The following is a 23,450-nucleotide window of genomic DNA, read 5'->3' as shown; positions in this document are numbered from 1 at the left end:
TTACAATATCGTACTCCTTTTTAGAGGCAAATATTTATAAATCCACCCTCACATACGGGGATTCATTTCATCTCTAAGAGTCTGTCACACGACTCAATATCTTTTAAATATTATATGGGGACACACATCATTCTTCTGCAACTCCTTCTCCAATAATTACACGATTCTATTTACATACAAATATTCTAGCATAAAACATCCGCAAATTCTGTATAACATTCGCTTATTTATATTAGCTCAAAAGTATTTCCTAACACATTGTTTAAAGTTTGATCCCAATTAATGTATTATTTCCTTTAGCTCATATATTGTTTCATCATTAGCAAAATCTGGGCATCTTTTACCTCGGGGAAATTCATGATTATGATTCGGTTACTGCAAAACTTGTTGCTACTATTGTTGTTATTATTATTATCCTCAAAATATCTTACGACGTTGAATACTTGACATCAAAATTCAATCATGAAATAAAGAAATAAAGACTGATCGTAAACCAAATGAAACTCTATTTAATTAAATTTTAATCATAAATGATTTTTACTCACATCTGTGGTCATATTTCGACTTTGAATAAATCGGAATAAAACTCAAATGCACGTGAAGTCTCCTGTTTGTATAAATCTTGAATATATTGTTTCAAGGCAACAACTGCGGTGAACTTCTTCCTTCTTCTGTGCGCCGGCTGCTCCTGTAATAAATGACATTTAAATGATACTCACCGCTGCATGTAGACTCTTCTTCCTCAGCCGTGGACCGTCCGTTGGTATCCCCGAAGATAGGCCACCCGTCGATCAAGGAGTGAGGACATGAAAAGTAGGGGTAAACTAACTAAAAATGACGGTACCCAAGGACTGAATTAAAATTTAAATAAAAGACTGATTTATTGAATAAAGTGCGAAGTGCCAAAATGAAAGTAAACTAACTGGTGAAAATGAACACAAAGTGAAATAAATGAGACTAAGAAAATTAAAGATTGAGGATCTGCCTTACAATAACACCATTCTCTGCCTAATAAACTGACTGAAGGTCAACCAAATTAATTAAAATATTCCAGACTATGTTGACACTGTCTTCAAGACGATAACGTGAATAAATACGAAAACTCTGGTCAGAAAATACCACCTCATATGAAAATAGAAATGTATATTACGTAGAAAATATCTCTCAAAATAAATTAAAAGTAGTTGAATCATAATAAAGTAATTAGTTACGTCATCAAATCCACTGACTCAGAGGAGTTATCTAATCTTTAACACGTGTGGCTCATTTGGGAAAACACCCAACTTAAAATAATCATGGACTGCACTAACCAAGTTTAACAAATAAGGAATAATTCACAGAAAACAGCCATGAACATCACACTTCATTTACCACATAACCACTGTCTTATTCAAACACCTCGTGATTAAACAAAATAAATTATTGAAACATGAATCTGAGTGTTACAACCACTCATCTAATTTTTAAACTTCACTTGCATGACTGTGATAGACTGGGCTTCTTAAAAGTAATCCAAATGATTAGGCCAAGTGCCTCATGTTTACGTTTCAATTGACAGCGATCCTTGTACATTAATATTTTACTGAATTTGCCGCTAACTGCATTTCATTATAAATTCATTATTTGTGGTACCACCACTAGATGGAGGCAGATGCCATCTTATTTTTCCTCATTCATTGCGGCAGTTTTTATACAATTGGTTTATTAAAGATCGCTTCATTTCTTAAATAAAATGTAGTGGATTTAAAAGGTTTGGTAATTACTGAATGTCTGGTATGAGCATACCCCTACTATGGTTTTGACTGTGACCTAATCGATGATCCGTTAACCTAACATCTGAAATCTTATTTACATAATTAAATCTGTTAATGGAGAAACACTGCTCCAACAAAAGAAATACAGAAATCAAACTAGCCTAACTACACCTATCTATTTACATCAAATCAAATATAAATAATTCACATACGATCACATCCTACCAATAAACAGTAATAAAGGTACACTCAGAAAGAATAACAAATAAACAAACTAGATCCCAACATCGCAGCCTACTGAGAATTAATAAGGATGGAATGCGCAAAATAAAATCGGAGTCTACAGAAAACTTTACCCCGCTGCGAGTAGCAAAATATTGCGAATTTGACGGCAATCTCTAACCTCAGACGACAAATGTCTGGCCATGATACTATTTAACCTTTATGGACAATAATTACTGCTATTCCATGTCATCCATGACTTTACATGACTATCAAAAATACACATTGACTTGTCGCTCTGCTCACATGTACAACGGCTAGCATATTTGCCGAGCATCTACTTTCCCTGGAATTATTTAAAACAAATACAGGCTTCTGCCTACAATCATAACCCATGTCGTAACGTATTTAACACTCTTGGTTAAATTATACATCTCTCAAAATAAATTCTTTACTCATCATTAATCTCGACGTAGTACTTCATAATACGGCCTCGCTCGTATCCGGCGGGCGAAATATCTGTCGTGCACATCACTATTTCTTACGACAGTTCATGACATGGTCCAAATATCACATTTCCATTATCAACGTAGATCATCAGGGATACTCTTCATTTAGCTCGATCTCCCGATCATTCTCTGCTTCACATATCACAAAATATCAGAGCTGACTCATCAATGGCTTCCTGGCACTCACTGTTTCTAAAAAAAAATTAAAAAAAGACGAGATTGCCTCTCAAAACACAGATATTGAAAGATGTGCAACCGCAACTACACAGAAATAAATTCTCGCGTCTACCAAAAATCGTCGCAAAATACACGGGATAAGAACTACCAGAAACGGTCATCTGAAGGATGATTCCACAACATAAAACAAGCTGAAAGCGCAAAATAGCAAAAATAAACATTAAAATCAACAAGGCGGCGTCTACAAAAATCAAAACTCCAACAGAAATATGACTCAAAACCAAAGTTAAAATAACATGATGATTATTATAATTATTACAAATCGGCATTACACTCATTGAGATCAAATAATAGAGCATCCTAAACTGTCAAAGTGACATACAGCAGAATAATCCATAACAAATACGCAAACACATCTACATACAGGAAGTGCGGAAATAACCCTAGCTGAAAGTGCAACATTATTATTATTATTATTATTATTATTATTATTATTATTATTATTATTATTATTATTATTGTAGTTATTAGAATGTGAATTATTTACAATCCTATCTAACAGTCTAAGCTACATTTGATCATCGATTAGTCACGGTCCTACGTATTTATTTACATTATTTTATTGATGCTCATACCTGGGTGATGGAGGCATGTTGGATTACCCTCCGGACTCCGTCATGGTGAATTAGAATTCCATCTTGAAGCTGATGTGGTATTCCAAATTTTCACACACGCAAACTTGATACATTTTTATCATGCCGTTACACACGCTTACATTAACATAAAACACTCGCATTTTCTCGCACGCCAGTGAAAGTTAGACGATAGCACTGCGTAGATTCCTGTCGTGAGGTTGGAAGTTCCTCTCCGCTACCTGCCTGAAAATCACCTGCTAGTCTGCACACCGCTCTCTCAGCTTTTGTTTACATACAGCTTACCGATCATTCACCCCTACGGAACATAACAGTTTGCTCAAGGTCTTTACCACTGCGGCCTTCATTAAAGAAAAGTCATTCTCCTCCCTGTCTGCCTTAACTAGTTTCACCCCGCAAACATCTCGCTTGCCAAAACAGTTTATTACAAGTGGTAAAAGCAAGCTAAAGTACAGTTTCCAATGTCGTGGAGAAATTTATGCTGATCGTCCTCCAAAATGAAGAAAAAAATAGCTTTCCAACAAATGTCAAACTACACGTGGATTAGAGAGGTTTTATGCAGCTATGCTGAAAACATGGACTTGTCCCTCTCGACTCGCAGTGTGAGTTCATTTAAGCCAAGTGTTGAAAGTGTAGCTATTGCCTGTTATCTCTGCATAAATAGTAAAAGTTGGTTAAAGTGTTCACTTCTGAAATGTTACTCTCCCAAGTAAAATAATACATGGCTCTCTCAAATGCCAACAAGTGTCTCTAATCTCTTTCTTACCAGCCAAAAGTAAAGCTGACTAACTGAATTAGCTGACACACCTTAAACACACTGAAGATTCAACTAACTCACGAATACAGAATACAGTGAAATACACAGTCACACCGTCACACTGTGCCACTGTCACTCTCTGTCACACTGTCATACTGACACTCTAGATTCACTGAGAAGTCAACACCCTGGTCTCTGGGTTTTTGTAATGAGTTCTCCCTCCACCTTGAAAATAGTTCTGTGGAAGGGATGTGGCGTAGTGATCTAGCACTCGGGAGCGCTTTATCGTACATCCGTAGGTTAAAGTTTCAAAATTTATGTACAAAAACTTCCTAATTTCGGTCTGACTTACTTGTTATATTGCGCCGTGGGAAACGATCACAGGATAATCCACACGACGGCGCGCGTCACCGGCGTTATTTTCTTCCAGCGAATGGCTCCTACCCGCCATGACAGTTCATTCTCCTGGACAATACTACTATTCCGTGTGAAGTTAGAATTCTATTAATTAGGCACTAATTAACCACAGATTCGCACTGATAAATTTCCAAATATTATAAAGAAGTCAGGACACTGTTTTTCACCACTACACCGGGCTTCAGATAGCGAAATACTGACTGTAGATTCCCGCTATGACAGTTCATTCAAATTTAGAATTTCGTGATTGGCTGAGACTTTCGCGCTCTTCGTAGCGTGGATGCTTCCATTTCCTCCCAAGGGTTGGTGGGTATTGTCGTTGTCTCTTTGTCCTTGCTAAGTAGGTCAGGCCTCAACTCGTGATTTTCTCGTGGGAACCAAGTAGAAAGTTGTCACTCCTAGGCGGTACCATAAAATTTATTGGATGGAGTACCGAGGGCGGTTTACAAGTTGCTCGTGCTCTAAGAAGAGTTTCGTGGATTTTCCTTGCCGTCAGACTGGCGCCAGAAAGTTCCTTTGTGACTGCTAGATTCACAGCCTACTGTAGTATCCCAATATGCGAAATATTCAACTTTTAATTTGTAAATTAATTACGTAAATTCGCTTATGGGTGCAATATTCCTACAATGAAACATGGTTATCATTATAATCAAAACGGATGACGACTAGCTACGGTTATATTACACATTTACAAGTACAGACAATTCAATTTATGGACTTACATACAGATGATGAGGTCCCCATTCACCTACCTCTACACCCAGATTTATGGACTTAAGCCATGTCATCAGCAATAGAACAAAGGATAATCGAATGGACACACATTTGCAAATGCACCTCCTTATTACACTAATAACACACATAATAGGAAACATATAAACGTAACACAGATCAGTTTGTGCTAATTTACACACGCTGTAATTTATTTATTCACTCATCTGTCGTAACGAACAAGTTGACTTCTCGGGATGTCTTACTGCGGCAGCATTATCACGTTCCACTACCGGCTTTTCCCTTTCAGTTCTCATTCACCTTAGTAGGGCAGGGGAATAATGCTTTTATGACTCTCAGCTGTGTCGCTTGTTTAAATGTTTCGGAACTACCTCCTCCCGACAATTCATTTACCACGCATTTTTCAGTACTGGAACACACAATGTTAATGTACTCTGTACTTCCTTGCTCTTTCTTTGTGGTCAATAATTAAAGCGTCTATAAGCATCTTCCACCGCCTAACAAATGCATGTAAGCCGATATAAAAACTGTTTCACACGCCGAATTATTATAATAAATTGCTTCTCTAATACACCGCAATGAGAGAAGATGTACCTGAAAACTAAACTATGCTATTCATTGAAGCTCCTTTGTCACAGGGCTTTAACATAAACCGAGCGCGGACAGTCACGCAAGAATCGTAAGACTGAGTGAACGAATGAGTTTCAAATAGACACTCATTGTGCATTCAAGTCTTTATCCAGAACGACTTTCTTTCGAGAGGGGAGGGGCTTCATTGCGTCCTTCTTGGCAGATCGTTGGTTCGAAATTTGCACTCTGGCGTATTTCGCATCGTAAATATCCCGACAAACATCACAGGTTACAATGTTCCACATTGGATCACAATAACTATTTAAAAACTGATGCGCGTCCCTAGTGATACATCTTCCGACGGAGACACATCATAATGGCCTCATCAGAAGTCAGGTGGTCGCAGCTATGACACTAAAGCACTGTACGTCGCACTTGTTGAAATCAAACCATCTTATTAATTACCCTCCTGGGTGGTGTAGAAATTCACATAATTAGAAACGTTTCATGAGATTCCGAAGTTATTATTAACAGTTGCCTGTAGATGAAAACGTGCTAAACACCCCAGGCTCCAATCATCAGACAATTGAATATCGAAATGTTCTAATTGGATAACAATCTTATTTTCTGGAACAGTTCATTCTTTCGTAGAGGAGTCGATATGTATTTCTCCCTCTCACAATTTCGTCTCTCTGTTACTCCTACTGCTCGGTAACTTTATGAAAATTTCCACTGCTTGTTTCTCGTTTATATACTTCGCAGTTCCGAACATCCTTGTCAGAAAGAACAGCAGACAAACCGTGTGCTTAAGTGCGTTTTCTGGATTACGGGTGGTTTTGTACTTTGTTGTGTGTTGAAAGACATTCAGAATACTGTATATGAAATATATGGAAACTTATTAATTCACCTGTTTTGGATATGGGTGCAGTATATATTCTTAACACTGTCGACACGAGACTGGCGTATTTGAGAACCATCAAATATCACTAAGCTGAACAGGATCGAACCTGCACTCTTGGACTTAACATAGACTACATTTTCACGTCTTCTCTCTACCACATTGTTCAAAACTCGTACGTTCTTTTTCCTCCAAGGGCAGAGGAGAAACATCTTGTTTCGTTTTCAGACACCAGTGTATCTCGGGTACATTTTTTTCCTAGTGGTTTTACGTCGCACCGACACAGATAGGTCGTATGGCGACGATGGGATAGGAAAGGCCTAGGAGTTGGAAGGAGGAGGCCGTGGCCTTAATTAAGGTACAGCCTCAGCATTTGCCTGGTGTGAAAATGGGAATCCATGGAAAACCATTTTCAAGGCTGCCGACAGTGGGATTCGAACCCACTATCTCCCGGATGCAAGCTCACAGCCGCGCGCCTCTAACCGCACGGCCAAGTCGTCCGGTGGCTACATTTTTAATGCCGTAATGGAAATACCATTATTTCTAAATGTTCCTTGTGTCTATGCTTCACAGCCTGGAAACCAGCTAGGACGCTAATTATTTATTATCCCAATATCATCCGTATTAATATATACCTTTTGAATGAGAAATCTGAGATTACCATCTTATACCGCTCTTTGCTAAAATGTCGCGCCTGAGCTCGAAGAATTGCTCTATTAAAATGTGAGATTTATAGGTCATGGCAATCTCATCAAGTACTATTGGATACAAGTATCAGATGTGGGGGTATCCGTCTTCCTGCCCGGAGTGTTTTATTGTTTTATTATCATCTTTATATCGTTATATGGAGTACAATTCCAGCTGGCTTCCTTTAACACATTCGTATGGCATGTAGGAATGTGTAATCTTTATAAGTGTTATATTATCGTTTACAGTATGACAGGATCAACAATAGACAACTTTAGAAACAGATCAAGTCTTCAAGATACTTTGCTTGAAGGGTCATTTGACACACACAGTATTGTTATTATTACTATTCATTCTTCTTTTGAGAATCAAATTTGTGCTTATATTTCACTCTAAACTTCAATTGTACCGATTGCTTTTCATACCATTTTCCTCAGTATCAGCACATATAGCTATTCTTCTTGGAATATCGGAGCAGTTGTCATCCATAACAAACGTTATGTTTAACATACTAACAATATCAAACGAGTGTCATTAGTTTTCGTTACATTATTATCATTATTGTAATGGGCATGACGTCGCACCGACACAGATAGATCTTATGGGGACGATGGGACCTTAAAAGGCTAGGAGTGGGAAGGAATCGACCGTAGCCTTGATTAAGGCACAGCATTTGTCTGGTAAGAAAATGGGAAACCACGGAAAACAATCTGCAGGGCTGCCAAAGTAGGGTTCGAACGCACTATCTCTCGAATACAAGCTGACAGCTACGAGTTCCAAACCCCGCAGCCTCTCGCTCGGTATTATTATTGTAAGAAAGCGACTGTAACTCTCAGAATTTGCATTGTGTGTGTATGAGAAACCATGGAAATCTGTCTTCCGGGATGTCGAGATTGGAATTCGAACCCACCGTTTCCCGAATGCAAGCTACCAGTGACACAGCCCGAATCGCACAGGCAATTCGCTCTCTACAATTCTTAATTATGTATGTATGTATGTATGTATGTATGTATGTATGTATGTATGTATGTATGTATGTATGTATGTAAGAATGCACACTGACTTAGCAAATGTCATGGGATAGTCACCTAATAGCGTGTGGGGCCTCCTCTGGCCCTGCGAACTGCAGTGAGATGCCGTGGAGGTGAGTCGATAAGTCCCCGGTATTCCTCTGGACGCAGCTGACACCAAATCGTTTTAGAGCGGCCGCCAATGCTGGTCTGTTCGTGGGTGCAGGATCCATGGCACGGAGCCTGCCTTCCAGGACATCCCAGATATGCTCGATAGGGTTCATATCGGGGCTCCTAGGTGGCCATGGCAGTCGTTGGACCTCCGCTGCATGTTTCTGGAACCAATCCCGGGCGACGTGGGAGCGATGTGGCGGCGCCTTATCATCTTGAAACACCGCAGAACCGTCTGGGCGCTGGAAGGTCAAACTGGGTGGAATGGTCTCCGAGCAGCTCAACATACTGCGTACCATTCAAAGTCCCTTCCAGATTAACTAGGAGGCCCATTCCATACCAGGAAAATGCGCCCCAGACCATGACAGAGACACCAGCGCCCTGGACCACACCTTCGAGGCAGGCGAGATCAATCGCTTCATGTGGTCTGCGCCATACACTGAGCCTCCCATCGGCATGGTGCAGTTGAAATCGTGATTCGTCCGACCATATCACGTTACGCCATTGTTCCAGTGTCCATCCCTGGTGACTGGCGACAAATGCGCGTCGTTGTGCCCGATGACGTTGGGTTAACATTGGCACCCGTGTGCGCCGCCGGCTCCCATATCCCATAGAACCCATGTTCCTACGGATTGTCCACTGGGAGACGTTTCTAGCACGGCCTGTGCTGAACTGAGCCGTGATTTGATGCACGGTTGCCCGTCTGTCACTATTGACAGTCCGTTTCAGATGTCGCCGGTCACGGTCATCGGGGGTGGCTGGACGGCCGGTCGTTCGTCTATTGTGGACGGTGACACCCGCATTCAACCATTCAAAATACACCCTGGACACGGTTGATCGTGTGAAGCTGAATTCCCGCACCACTTCCTAAATCGTACTTCCCCTCCGTCGGGCACCGACCACCATACCCCGTTCGGACGGTGTCAGCTCACGACGACGTTCCATGTTATACCTGTCAAATGCAAAGCCACTGCTCACAAGGTCTCCTATACATCTGCCGCTGGCACAGGGGGCGTGTGGTTCGGAGACAACACGCCTGCGCATCAGTGCTCAGCTATCCCGTGACATTTGCTCAGTTAGTGTATATTTGTAAGTATGCATACTGAGTCAGTTTTCAGGCTGGTTCAAACCCCAACAGACAGGCTTGATTTCACTGATGAAGTACTAGAGAAATGAAGAGTGGGATAGTTTTCCGTTGCTTTCCTCACCATCTTATAATGTGTAGATCCGTATCAAACCATTAAAATGCTTACACTAATCATCCCTACAAGCCATACTTGCTTACTATTCGTCATACGACTAGGCTACATGTAGACTTTTGCTACTGGTAACGATCATAGATCAGTTACTTTCTTAATATCAAAGCGATTTATGAGGATGGGGCACCATTAGGACGGTAACAAATTTGTTCCAGTCTGCATCAGAAAAAAGTGCATTGTACACACCACAACTTTCTAGAACCGGATATGAGCATCACAGATGAATTATAAATTCTCTGCACGAGGATCTTGTTAGAAAAATGTTTCTTCCTTTGCACATAAAAATAGAAAAGAAAATATCTTCCTATGTGGCTTCCTTATCTTTGGAATTTCTATTTACTTCATACACCGCCACGAGGCACACATATGTATTGTTACGGTAGCCAGCGACCTAACGCCCCGAAACGCTGTCGGTTTTTCGTGTGTTTATCCTCTGAATTTCTCAAACAAAATATCTTACCTGTTACTTATAACCAAGATGAACATCTACACCAAGTTTCACTCTAATCGGCTTGGTGATTTGTGAGATATGATGAGTGAGCGGATAAATGGGTTGTATTTCGCATATATATTACCGGTACTAGGAATTGTTCAAAATGAATGCTCTTTCTATACACCGACGTGCCGGAAGTCATGGGATAATATTATTTAGAGGTAATAGTAGGTGGCACCACCGTAATATGACGTCTTGAAAGTGCCCAGACCCGTATGGGGTGTGATCTGACATCTCGAGATAAATGTAAACACCGTCTGTGTGTGTCGTGGCAAGGCGAAGTGAATTATCGTGATATGGAGTGGGACGGATGAATGAAACATTCCGTTGTTGAAGCTGTGTTGACATTGAACATTCCTCGATCGACGGTGTGACGTGTATATGGCTAATATCTCATAGAAGGCATGGAAGTTGCGGTCATTTTCATGAAGGAAAAATATTTTGGCCTGGCGCAAGTGATATTTAACGCACTTAAATTTTCCGCTGAGCGAAGCGCTTTGACTGGGTAAGAAAACATTAGAACGTAGCAGCCACTTATTTGGAAAATCTCGTGTAACTTATCGAGGCCAAAACGCTGTCCATTTGACAAAGACTGCATCTTCATTCTTTATGACTGGTCTATTGAGTGAATTTCATGTTGAAATGTGCGAGTGTTAATTAACTTAAGCTATGAACTTATGAAGTGCTAGTGATGAGCTGCTAAACACTCTGTCTTGCTGTCACAATATACTTATTTAGCAATAGATGTCGTACGCACATCGTACAGTGTGAAGTAATAAGATTTTTCTGTCTTTTCCAGGGGCCATGTGATGAGAACATCTCGCCTCTAGGACTGACGCCCTCAGTTTATAAATGCAAGATGAAGCTATTCGTAATGTTGGCAACACTAGCTCTGTGGTTCTCCGTAGCAGATGCCATAGATCTATGTAAGTATACTATATTACTACTTTTTTGAATTAAGTGATACAGACCAGTATAATGTTTTATGCCCTATGCCCTATTCGGAGCGCAGAAACTATTACTCTCAATCTCCAGTGACGAATTACATCAGTACTTCAGAAATGTTGTTCTAAATATACGCGTCAAGTATAGAAGCAATATAATACTGTTATAAAAATGAAATTATACTTCTTCGAGATTGCAATTTCCTCTATTGTGCAGCTGTTGATCGTGTCACGCCGATGGTTCGCAAAAATGTTTATACTCGCGTTTAGTTTTTGGAATTTTTGTGAAGAACTGCAGAATATTTTACTCAACTGCTGGTCACATTACACACATTAGAAAGAGTTGTGCATGAGTCCTGGGTGTCATTCAGCTGTGCTGTTGCCTTAGCCCATCCTATGCAGACCGGGAAGACGACCCTTAGGATGTTCGTAGACAGACTCAACTGCACGTACCCCAACCCAAAGGCAGAACCCCGCACTCAAATGGGAGGCAGTTTTTCAGTTGAAGTTGTATCACTAGTATGGGAGCATTAGAGGTACTGTATATTCTAAACATTGTACTGAACTTCTAGGATGGCACGACATGTAATGTAGACATGTGAACTTGTACGTAAAATCACATTATGCCAAGAAGGATGGTCAATAAGTGCAGTTGCTCGACGTGGGGGACTTAGTCAATGTGATGTGGTTCGAACATAGAAGAGGTACAGGAAGACAGGAAATGTTAATGACTTGCCTCGGACAGGGCGTCCAAGGGATACGACTGCAGTCCGTGAGAGTTACCTTCCAATTTCAGCTCGAAGAAACCCTGAACGCAATGCCACCATGCAGAATAATTATCTTCGGGCAACCGCAGGTTGCCGCGTTTCAACTCAAACTGTGAGAAACAGGCTGCTCTAGGCATGACTTCACTCTCGACGTCCATGGCGAGGCCCAGCTCTCAGACCTAGACATCATGGGGCGCGATACATGTGGGCCCCACATTATGCTGAATGGTCTCTTCAGAATTGGCATAAAATCTTTTCCACCGATAAGTGTCGCATGAGCCTTGTTCCTGAAGATCGACGACAACGTGTTTGGAGCCATTCTGGTTAGGCTTTACGTCTCACATGCACTATCCGGGATGTGTAGCAAGGTGGTTGTTCCCTGATGTTGCGACATAATGTGCGGCCACCGTACGCCACCTCCAGTCATGCAGGACAATGCCACGTTTGTACGATACAGGGACGAAATCCTCCGACCCACGACAGAGTAACAAGGTAGAAGATAGCCGTACTAGAGGATTATGGGATTAAGGGTAGGTTTTGGAGTTAATCAAGGGCATGCATGTTCACAATCGGGCCGCAGTGTCAACTGATGGTAGAAAGTAGACAGTTGGTTCAAGGTAGATATAGGGGTTGAACAAGGCCATAGTCCTTCACCTTTATCGTTCGCAGTATACATGGATCATTTACTGAATTCAGTTGGGTGGAAATGTAATAAGCAGTTAGAACTATGCCAGCGATTTGGTTTTAATAGCAGACTGTGCTGAAAGCCTGCAGTCTTGCAGCTTGAAGCGAGGTTCAGCGAGTATGTTATGAAAATTAGCATTTCCGAGACTAAAGAGATGTCAGCGGGGAAGAAACCTAGGAGGATTGAATCTCAGGTGGGAAAAACGAAATTGGAACGAGTAGATCATTTGAAGTGTTTAGGATGTATATTCTGTGAAGATTAGTCTATACTATGCGAAATTGAACCAAGATTCTGCAGAGATTGAGCTCGCAGTTGCGATCAACGATATTTTGCAGGAACGCAATCAGCTCCCAGGCGAAACCATCTTTACATCGATCTGTTTTTAGACCAACCTTACATTACGGGAATGAAAGCTGGATTATGCACACGTTGGAAGTAACGGGCATGAACGTAGGGAGGATGAGTGCTGGTGAAAACTGGTGGGAACAATGGCAGGTGTGTAGGCAGAATGAGTATATAAAGGGTCTCTGGAAGGATGAAGCTGTTCGTACAAACCGGCTTCGGCGATGGGGTTAAGTGAGTTATGGAAGAAGATATGTTACTTTGGAAGATAATGGACTCGGCCTGCTAGGGTAAAAGGAGTAGTGGAAGGCCAAGGCGACGATGGTTAGACTCAGTTTTGAAGAGTTGATGATAAGATGTATGGAACTAAACGAGACCACAAAGCTAGTTCAAATTAGAGGAAAGACGCATAGTTAATTCACAGAGGCTTACAGAAAAAACGTTCAAGGGCATTGCATTCTGTAATGAAGATGTGTGCACAAAATGCATGTTTGCAGTTTTATCAAAATCATCTTGATAAAACTTCTTGGGAATGAATTGTGTTTATAAGGTTGGTGAGCGTGGTGAGAAAGCTAATTATTACGGTGGCCTGCTAGCAAATGGTGCTTGTTTCCGATCGGGCCAATGGTTCTCTTGTTAGTCAGCACGCATACTGGTTTCTAGATCACGCAACATATATTCCTTCTTTCCTTCTCTCATGTCAGCACATCTTACCACCCGGGTTAAAACAAATTTATTGGAAGATGAAGGGAGGGAAAAAAGACCTAACGTTGTTATAGAGGTATTTATTATAGTTCTTAAGTCACGCACTATTAAGGTCCACATCCAGCTACAGAGGAAGCACTTCAAACGTAGGAGATATTTTAATGAAGAGACGCTAGAGAAGAATTCCAATCTTCTTAAGTCACCAATATTATTTCTGGACGGTGGAATTAAAATTGCTTCGTTGTGTTGTCAACAATCTAACCACTTAACATTAATTATCACTGTTGAAAAATTACTTTTTATGTAGGGCCTACATATATTTGGTTCACCCAGAAGGATGCTGTTTCCATTTCCAGTCAGGAAGTCGAAAACCTTTGAAACGAGAATTTCACATGACCCTCAGGTACAATAACTAGGCCTACGCCAGAAATGAGTATAAAGTTTTGCTCCAAGGTCGTTCATGGCCTGTACGGAAGTAGTTTTGCATTCCATACGTGCTTTCATGTGGAGAAGAGTTATATCTGTTTATCAATAGCGAATTCAGGGACGAATTCCTTTAAATGTTTGATTGGACGAAACAAATATTGACTCTTCTTCATGTTTCGGGATACAGATTTCATCTTTTTATTATGACACTCTCTTGTACAATGTTGTTCGTAAGCATCTGCATTTGTGATAGTATTCTTCATTATGTAGTAGTAAACAAAATATCTGACCTTTCATTGTTATAAGATTTGCAGAATAAGTATTTTGTCACCGCTGCCACGTACAGTCGTCGTGCTCGATTTGAATTGGAACCAAATGCAAGCTCACAGCTGCACGACCAACTCGCTCCTTTCCATATCGAAGTTGCAGCTCTTGATTTATTAGTAACGTGCCAGGTTTATTCGCACATAGCTTGTGGATATTTTCCTCACGATATCTTTGCGTTACCTACTTTCAGAAGTTTGAAAATACAGGAGGAAACTGCGTACGCACAGTTATATTTTGATTTCTCAATACCGTCTATATTTTCAATAATAAATTAAATTGTTAAATTGATTATGATAATGTATTGCTTCATATTAAAGTTATATAGCACTGAGTGATGTAATTTCGGCAACCCGTAAATTCCGCCTTCGAAAACACTCCTAACTGAATGCTGAGAGCAGAAAATATGGTAATGTTACTTACAACGTCAGTGCTCTAGTTAAGATGAAGTCCATTTAGCGAGGACTGAAGAAATCATTCGAACATCTGTTTATATGTAACTATGATGCTGCAAATGGTTAAAATTTTCTTTACTTTTTTTACTTCCACCTATCCTAAGAAGAAATTAACTTTCTCGAAGTTTGGAATTTTAAACTCAGTGGAAACTTATGTCTTAAATCGTTTCTGTGAATAATTATCTAGAATAGTGTGTGGACCAAGATTTAAATTGAAGGTTAAATCTATATACATATAAAATAACATGTCCTGACTGACTGACTGACTGACTTCATCATCGCCGACATAACGAAATGAAAGTTTGGGGATACAATTATACACTTAAGAAAATGGAAATTGCAACACCATAAAGGTATTGGTCGTTTGTGTTGATGTTCAAGATATGGAACGATGCCATGTAGGTATGTAAACGATCAAACTTTCAGACCCATTGCATTGTTGCTACAGGTCTCCCCACGTGCTTGGTCGCGGAGGAATCAACTCCAGTATACGGACTCTGGTGCAGTGTAGTTGACTTGCAGTCTGTGCAGTGGAGTGTTCTCCGTCAAACATGCCTCGACGACAGAGAAGCGCACGCTATCAACAATTGTCGCCGTTTGAGAGGGCTCGGATAATTGGGCTGTGTGAGGCTGGATTATCGCTAAGGACTGTCGCTGCACGTGTGGGCCGACAGGCATCTACGGTACAACGTGTATGGCACCAGAGGTCAAATTAAGGTACCCACACTCGTAGACCTGGCACAGGCCCAGTGCTACGGACAACTGTGAGAGAGGATCGCCGCATCATTCGGATGGTCCGGATGGAACTCCATGCAACAGCAGCGCAAATTCGAGCAGCTGTGGCACCCCACGTTTCACAACAAACAGTTGGTAATCGCCTGCGTGCAGCTGGCTTACATGCCCGTGTCCCTGCAGAAGGTGTTCCATTGACCCCACAACAGCGACGTGTAAGGCTGGCCTGGTGTCGAGAAAGATCGACGTGGGTCAACGAATGGCATAGGGTCGTCTTTAGTGATGAATCGCGCTTCTGTCTTGCCCGCAGTGATCGCCAGAATCGTGTGCGCCGACGTACCGGGGAGAGGGGCCGCCCAGATCTTATTGTCGAGAGGCACACAAGCATTATGGTCTGGGGAGGTATTGGCTTTAACGTGAAATCACAATTAGTGGTTGTTGAGGGCACTATGACTGCTCGACAGTACGTTGTTAGGGTACTCAATCCAATGGTTGTCCCTCTGATGGCGAACATTGCTAATGGGATGTTTCAGCAGGACAATGCCCGGGTTCACATTGCACGCATCTCCAGAGAAGCTCTCCACGACATCACAACCTTAGAATGGCCCGCCAGATCTCCGGACTCAGTCCTTTTGAGCATGTGGTGGGACATGATGGGTCGACAACTGGCCAACCGTCCTCAGCCACCCACAACTCCCGGAACAACTGGTCCATGCAGTGCAGCAAGCATGGGCCACAATTCCTCAGGAAGCGACCAAGGGCCTTATTGACTCCATGCTTCGACGATTTCATCAATGTACTGTATTGCAGTTCGTGGTGGGCATATTCTCTATTGATTGTTGTCCAAACTTGCAGTCAGAGGGAGCTGAAAGTGTAATCATCGAATCAGAACCAAACACTCGTCCTGCATGCTCAATTGCAGTAATGTAGCACCACTCCTTCTGGGTGTTGCAATTTCCATTTTCTTCAGTGTATTACAGTCTAGGTGTTCACTAAGTGAGGATTTTTCAATATTCCGTCGCTATGGGGGTGAAAAGGGGGGTGAATTTTTAAAATGAGTGTATATCTCAAAACTTAACAGTTTAAAGACGTGAAAATTGGTATTTGGAATCTCTTTTAAAAGTAAGGAAGTAAGTATATTTGTTTTCGGAAAATCATCTTAAGGGGGGTGAAAAAGGGGAAAGGATTGAATACCTTTTAGGAGCATACTTATATCTCAAAACCTGGAGGTGTTTCAGGTATGAAAATTGGTATTTGGAATCTCGTTTGAAAATAAGGGAAACCGTACTTTTTTGTTTTGGAAAATCCAATTATTGGAGGTGAACAGGAGTGACAAATGGGGTGAATTTTTAAGTCTGTGTCTATAGTATACCTCAGAAACGTAAATTGTTACAGGCGTGAGAATTGGTATTTGGAATGTCCTCTAAAAGTAAAGAAACAGATAATTAATTTCATAAAATCCACTTAAGGGGAACTGAAAAAGGGGTTGAATTTTTAAAATGAGAATATCTACAGGTCATCTCCTAAACCTAACATGTTACAGACGTGAAAATTGGGATTTTTAATCTCTTTTAAACATAACGAAACATGTAGTTTTGTTTTCCGAAAAAAATACACTTAATGAGGGTAAAAAGGACGGAAAAGTGGGTTGAAATGCTTTTATTACGATAGTGATACCTAAAATACCGAAGACCGGACGAGTTGGCCATGCGGTTAGGGGCGCGCGGCTGTGAACTTGCATCCGGAAGACAGTGGGTTCGAACCCCACTGTCGGCAGCCCTGAATGTGGTTTTCTGTGGTTTCCCATTTCCACACCAGGCAAGTGCTGTAACTTAATTAAGGCCACGACCGCTTCCTTCCCAATCCTAGGCCTTTCTTATTCCTTCGTCGCCTTAAGACCTATCTGCGTCGGTGCGACGTAAAGCCAGTTGCGAAACAATTGGTATTTGGAGTCTCCTTTAAAAATAAAAAATACGTATTTCTTTGTTTTCGGAAAATCCACTTAAGAGGGGTGAAAGAATTGAAAAATTAGTTAAATTCTTTGTATGACACATATCTAAAAAATAACGATGTGCAGACGTAAGAAATTGGTATTTGGAAGCTCCTCTATAAATAAGGAAGCACGTATTTGTTGTTCTTGGAAAATTCAGTTAAGGGGGAGGGTGGGGGGAAGTGAAAAAATGAGTTTTTATGGGGATGCTTATATCTCAGAACTGAAGGTTATAGACGTGAAAATTGGTATTTGGGTGCCCCTTTTAAAACAAAGCAATACGCATTTAGTGGGAGGTGATCAACTAAACGGAGGATGGGTGTGAAAAAGTAATTCAGTTATTTTTACGAGGATACTTATATTTCAAAAAGTGAAGATGTACAGACGAGAAAATTTGTTTTTGGAAAATCCACTTAAGCGGTGTTGATTGAATTGAAAAATTAGTCGAATTCTTTGGATGAGGGTACTCATATCTCAAAAACTAAAGATGATATAGACGTGAAAATTGGTACTTGGAATCTCCTTTCAAAATAAGGAAACGTATTAATTTGTTTTCGGGAAATTACTTAAAGGGGTTGAGGTTTAAGGAATTGAAAATTAGTTGAATTTTTTTTGGATACTTATATCTAAAAAGTAAATATGTTACAGACGTGAAGATTGGAATTTTGAATCTTCTATGAAAATATGAAAGCACGTACTTTTTGTTTTCGGAAAAACGACTTAAAGGCGGTAGGTGTGAAAATAGTAAGGGAGTTGAATTATGTTTATGAGGATACTCATATCTCAGAAAATGAAGATATTACATACGTGAAAGTTGGTATTTTGAATCTCCTTTAAAAAACAGGTGTTCATTGTTTTCAGAAAGTCCACTTAAGGGGAGAGAGAGAGGTGGAAAGAAGTGAAGAAGAAGTTGAATTATTTTTATGAGGATACTTATATTTCAAAAAATGAAGATGTTACAGACGTGGAAACTGGCTCCTTTAAAAATAACGAAACACGTACTTTTTATTTTCAGAAATCAACTTAAGGGGGTGAAAAGAATTGTAAAAGCGTGTGAATTTTTAGAATGAGTACCGGTATATCTACAGTTTATGTCAAAAACTTAATACTTTACACACATGAAACTTAATATTTTGAAGTCCATTAAGAATACAGGAACATAAATATTTTTCGGAAAATGAACTTAACGGGGGTGAAAAGACAATTATTTTTATGAGGATCCTTATATCTCAAAAACTGAATATGTTACAGACGTGTAAAATTGGTATTTTGAATCACTCTTAGAAATAATGAAACGTGTTCTTTTTTTTTGGAAAATCCTCGTAGGTGGGGATGGGGGTGCGGGAATGGCTGATAAAGGGGTTGAATTCTTTTGAAGGGGATACTTATATCTCAAAATCAAAAACTGAAGATGTTACAGACGTAGAAATAGGTATTTGGTATCTCTTTTAAAAATAAAGAAACGTTGTAACTGTTCCCCCTCGTCAAGACACTTGGGGAGATGAAAGTTATAATCTTGGGACACATGAATATTAAATAAACTATTTGTGGCTTGCCCGCAAATTGCCACGCAAATAGAAACAATTAACATTCCATGGTTCCCCATTTCTCTATGTAATGTTTGGGCGCCATGGTTAGAGTTTTAAATACAACTGTAAACCAAAATTTATATTTACTAGCATAGAGACTTTTACTGAAATCACAGGGGTAGGATTTTAAATAATTAACCATTAAGTATCGCTTAAGAAAGAAAATTAACGCAATATAAAATACAAATGAATTTATTATACAAAAAATGAGATGAATCGGAAAAGTTTCCTTAAAGCGTGGAGGAATTTATAATCTAATTTACTGAATTTACTTATTGCTTGCTTTATCTAATTGAAGCTCACCAATTGCAGCTTTCGTTGACGTCATCTGGTTTCCGTGGTTACTCGTTCTCTTCTTCTCGATGTAGACTCTGCTCCATGGACATCCTTCTTTCCTTCTCTGATATGGTACGGGCTATCTGGACTAACACTCCCTACTTGCCTAGTCTTTAAATTAGACATTGGCCCTATACTTATAATAACTGATCAGCGTTGATCGTATGAGGAGAAAATTCAAAGATATGAATTTTTCCATATTAGTAGAAATCTCAATCCAACTGAGCTATACTATTTATACGGTACAGACTTGTACCAAATTCCGTAGACTTGAACTAAACATAGTTCTTCGTCCACAATCTTTACTGAATATCACACAAGCCATAAGCTTGTTTCCGATAACATAACCGAATCGACAACACATTGTACAAAAATAACTCTGTCGCGGAGCGACCACACACTGTTTCAAATATCAAATCACGTCGTTCAAAGTAGATGTTCACAGTAGAATTACTAGTGATGGAGTTCCACGTAGTTAGGTTGTGAGGTCCTACGGTCGTAAGGTCCTAAGATGTTAGGTCCCGTTCTCGTTTTGAGAATCCGTATATATCCGGGCTCACCCCCACTCTTGGTAACAGTTCAATCTCAAAACTCATATACAAGGAAGTATCTGATTCGATAGATCGAAGCATCAACTCCCCTTCTCTTCCTCGACAAGTCCAGAAGGCGTGGCGATGATAAGCCTCGCGCACGGATCGCTGTTTACTAGCCTTGGTCATAAAATAAACCCATGACTAACGCAAAATCCCAAGCTTCAAGAATAACCCTCCGTATACACAAACATGAGATGAAATGAAAACAACTATGTCTCAACATATTGACCGTATTTCGAACATAATGAATTCTTATCCTACATAATATAGTAATTTAAATACTAAAACGATGTTATTATATATACAATATGATTCCAAAAGGCCTTGATTACAAATGATTGACGTTGAATAAATATGTTATTACAAATAATTGCCGATGGCGGATAAACTTGATATCAAATGATATCGCGTAAAATGATATTATATTAAATTAGTAGGGCTGGAGAAGCCTGGACGGTTACAACGTGTTGATTCTTTTTCCCGACTTGAGAGAAGACTGTTTCTCACATGTACAGCTCTATGTCTCTTGGTCAACTTAACCCCAAAAAAGCAGTACCACAAACGTGGTTTACAAAGAGTTTCTGGGGTAAATGGAACTAAATTTTTCGATGAGTTTTTACACTTTAGGGGTTTTCAGATAATATCTTAGTACACAACCGAGGAACGATTACTTTTAACATATCACGAAATCCACGCGAGCGAAGCCGCGGGTAATTACTAGTCTTCTATATGTTGTGAGATGGATACTTATCATGGTATAGATCTACTTCGCTGCAAGCCTGCCAGGTTATAAGCCGATAATTTCTTGTCTGCTCATTACAGATCCTAAATATCTCAATGTGTTGTAGAATAGTGAATATGCAACATTGGTGAAAAATAGCTAACGATTAGTATGTGCTTATGTTCGAGCTCAAAGATTAGTATGATTTAATTCCGAAGCCGTAAATATTATCTACTAAATCTGACAACCATTTCGCCAGCGTGCCTGATACAAGTCACGCCTTGGTGATTGCTTCTTGGAAGCCATTACTGCAATGTGGACACTTTGAGACGCACATATTTGCATACCATCATAGGTCCACTTAATGTCTTAGTAGGGTGTGGTGACGGAAAGTGCGCCACATTTAAGGTGATTGACGAAATTAAAATGCTTTTAGTGGTGAGGCTACCAGCTATAACAGTTTCTTTGTTTCTTCACGAAGGTTATCGGTAAATAATATACGAAATCCTGAAAATTATATCAGAATGTATAGCTGACATCACCATTGTACTCAAGATTTCAGACGCCGAATCAATTCCTAAAGTTGTTAGTGACGATCGGAATTGAACTGTAGTGACCGGTATTTATATTGTGTTTTCCGTGAGTAGAATCGTGCCTAAGTTCCTTTTATGATATAAAAAATGAACGTAAACCGTTTGTAATTTCAGTCGATAAGACAAAGATCTCATGTGATTTGCAAATATGTATCTGAATATTTAGTATTGATGAATGGTACGTTCTATACCGTATATTGGTACTTTATCATACTGTAATTTAAGATATTGAAAGCTAGATGACTAATAACTATTTCCACACATTAACAATTTTTTAGGAAATTAAATTCATTTAACTGCATTACTTTGGTGCCAATGAACGTGCTTACCAATACTGAGTGCGTTGCTACTGTACTTTTCTTCTTCTTCTTCTTCTTCTTCTTCTTCTTCTTCAGCTTTTCCCACGTGTGGGGTCGCGGGTGCGAACTGTGTCGCACACGCCGGGCTGAGTGGCTCAGGCTGTTGAGGCGCTGGCCTTTGACCCCAACCTGGCAGGTTCGATCCTGGCTCAGTCCGGTGGTATTTGAAGGTGCTCATATAAGCCAGCCTCGTGTCGGTAGATTTACTGGCACGTGAAAGAACTCCTTCAGGACTAAATTCCTGCACCTCGGCGTCTCCGTAAACCGTAAAAGTAGTTAGTGGGACGTAAAGCAAATAACATTATTATTGTGTCGCATATGTGTATTTGGACCTGTTTTACGGCCGGATGACCTTCCCGACGCCAATCCTATATGGAGGAATGGAGGCCTAACCACTATTGCGTGTTTCTGTGGTTGTTGGTAGTATAGTGCGTTGTCTGAATATGAAGAGGAATGTGTTGGGACAAACACAAACCGCGATTCCCCGAGCCCGAGTAATTAATCAGACGCGATCAAAAACCCCGAACCGGGCGGCGGGATCGAACCCGGGACCCTTTGAACGGAAAGGCTGAATGCTGACCATTCAGCCAATGAGTCGGGCGGCTACTGTACGTCTATATAAGAGTTTTGTCAGTACAGTGCTCAGAATTAAGGAAAAGAATGGTATTTCTGTATCGGCCGTGTCCACCGTAGAAGGAAATGCAATTTCTAATTTTCCGTTATTTCTGTCTATCTGCATGTATGTGCACGCTTCACGAGAAAATGGCTGAACAGATTTTAATACATATCAGTATGTTAAGTTGGGGAATAAGGCACCAACTCTAGGCTATAAATAATTTTATTCATAACACTACATACAAGTTATAGACAATATAATTTCCGATTAATTATGACATACAGTTTTTCGGAACCGGCTATGATAACAGATATATTCGTGACTTTAGACTTCAGTTGCTTTGCCCATATCTTCGTCGAGCCTCGAGAAAGTGACTGAACAGAATATAATGAAAATCGGTACATTAAGTCGGAGAATAAGGCACTATGGTCTAGGATATAAATATTTTATTCGCTCTTTGTGAAATGGTAGTTTAGGGCAAGGCCTAAAATTTAATTCTCAAATAGCTTTGTTATTAATGGTCCTACCGATAAACACTACATGACAAAAGTTATAGATAATGCAATCCCTGATATTATTATTGAATTTCCCATACAGAAAAGAACCTTATTTTTCATGGTATATTAGGGTTATAGTCCGCCTCTGTGGTGTAGTGGTTAGTGTGATTAGCTGCCATCCCCGGAGGCCCGGGTTCGATTCCTGGCTCTGCCACGAAATTTGAAAAGTGGTACGAGGGCTGGAACGGGGCCACTCAACCTCGGGAGGTCAACTGAGTAGAGGTGGGTTCGATTTCCACCTCAGCCATCCTGGAAGTGGTTTTCAGTGGTTTCCCACTTCTCCAGGCAAATGCCGGGATGGTACCTAACTTAAGGCCACGGCCGCTTCCTTCTCTCTTCCCTGTCCATCCCTCCCAATCTTTTCCCCGCAAGGCCCCTATTCAGCATAGCAGGTGAGGCCGCCTGGG

General features: G+C 40.4%; 1 protein-coding gene across 1 annotated transcript in view; it reads left to right on the top strand.

Annotated features, from left to right (window-relative positions):
• Nucleotides 1-23,450, top strand: part of LOC136864018 (discoidin domain-containing receptor 2) — a 1,053,752-nt gene that overhangs the window by 393,480 nt on the left and 636,822 nt on the right. The window contains exon 3 of the mRNA XM_067140517.2: nucleotides 11,109-11,235. Coding sequence (XP_066996618.1) covers nucleotides 11,169-11,235 — 67 coding nt within the window. The 5' untranslated portion in view covers nucleotides 11,109-11,168. The remainder of the gene's footprint in view (nucleotides 1-11,108; nucleotides 11,236-23,450) is intronic.

Source organism: Anabrus simplex, chromosome 2 (genome assembly GCF_040414725.1).
Source record: "Anabrus simplex isolate iqAnaSimp1 chromosome 2, ASM4041472v1, whole genome shotgun sequence".
Taxonomy (NCBI): Eukaryota; Metazoa; Arthropoda; class Insecta; order Orthoptera; family Tettigoniidae; genus Anabrus; species Anabrus simplex.
Note: the sequence above shows the minus strand (reverse complement) of the source record. Positions and strands in the feature narration are given on the sequence as shown.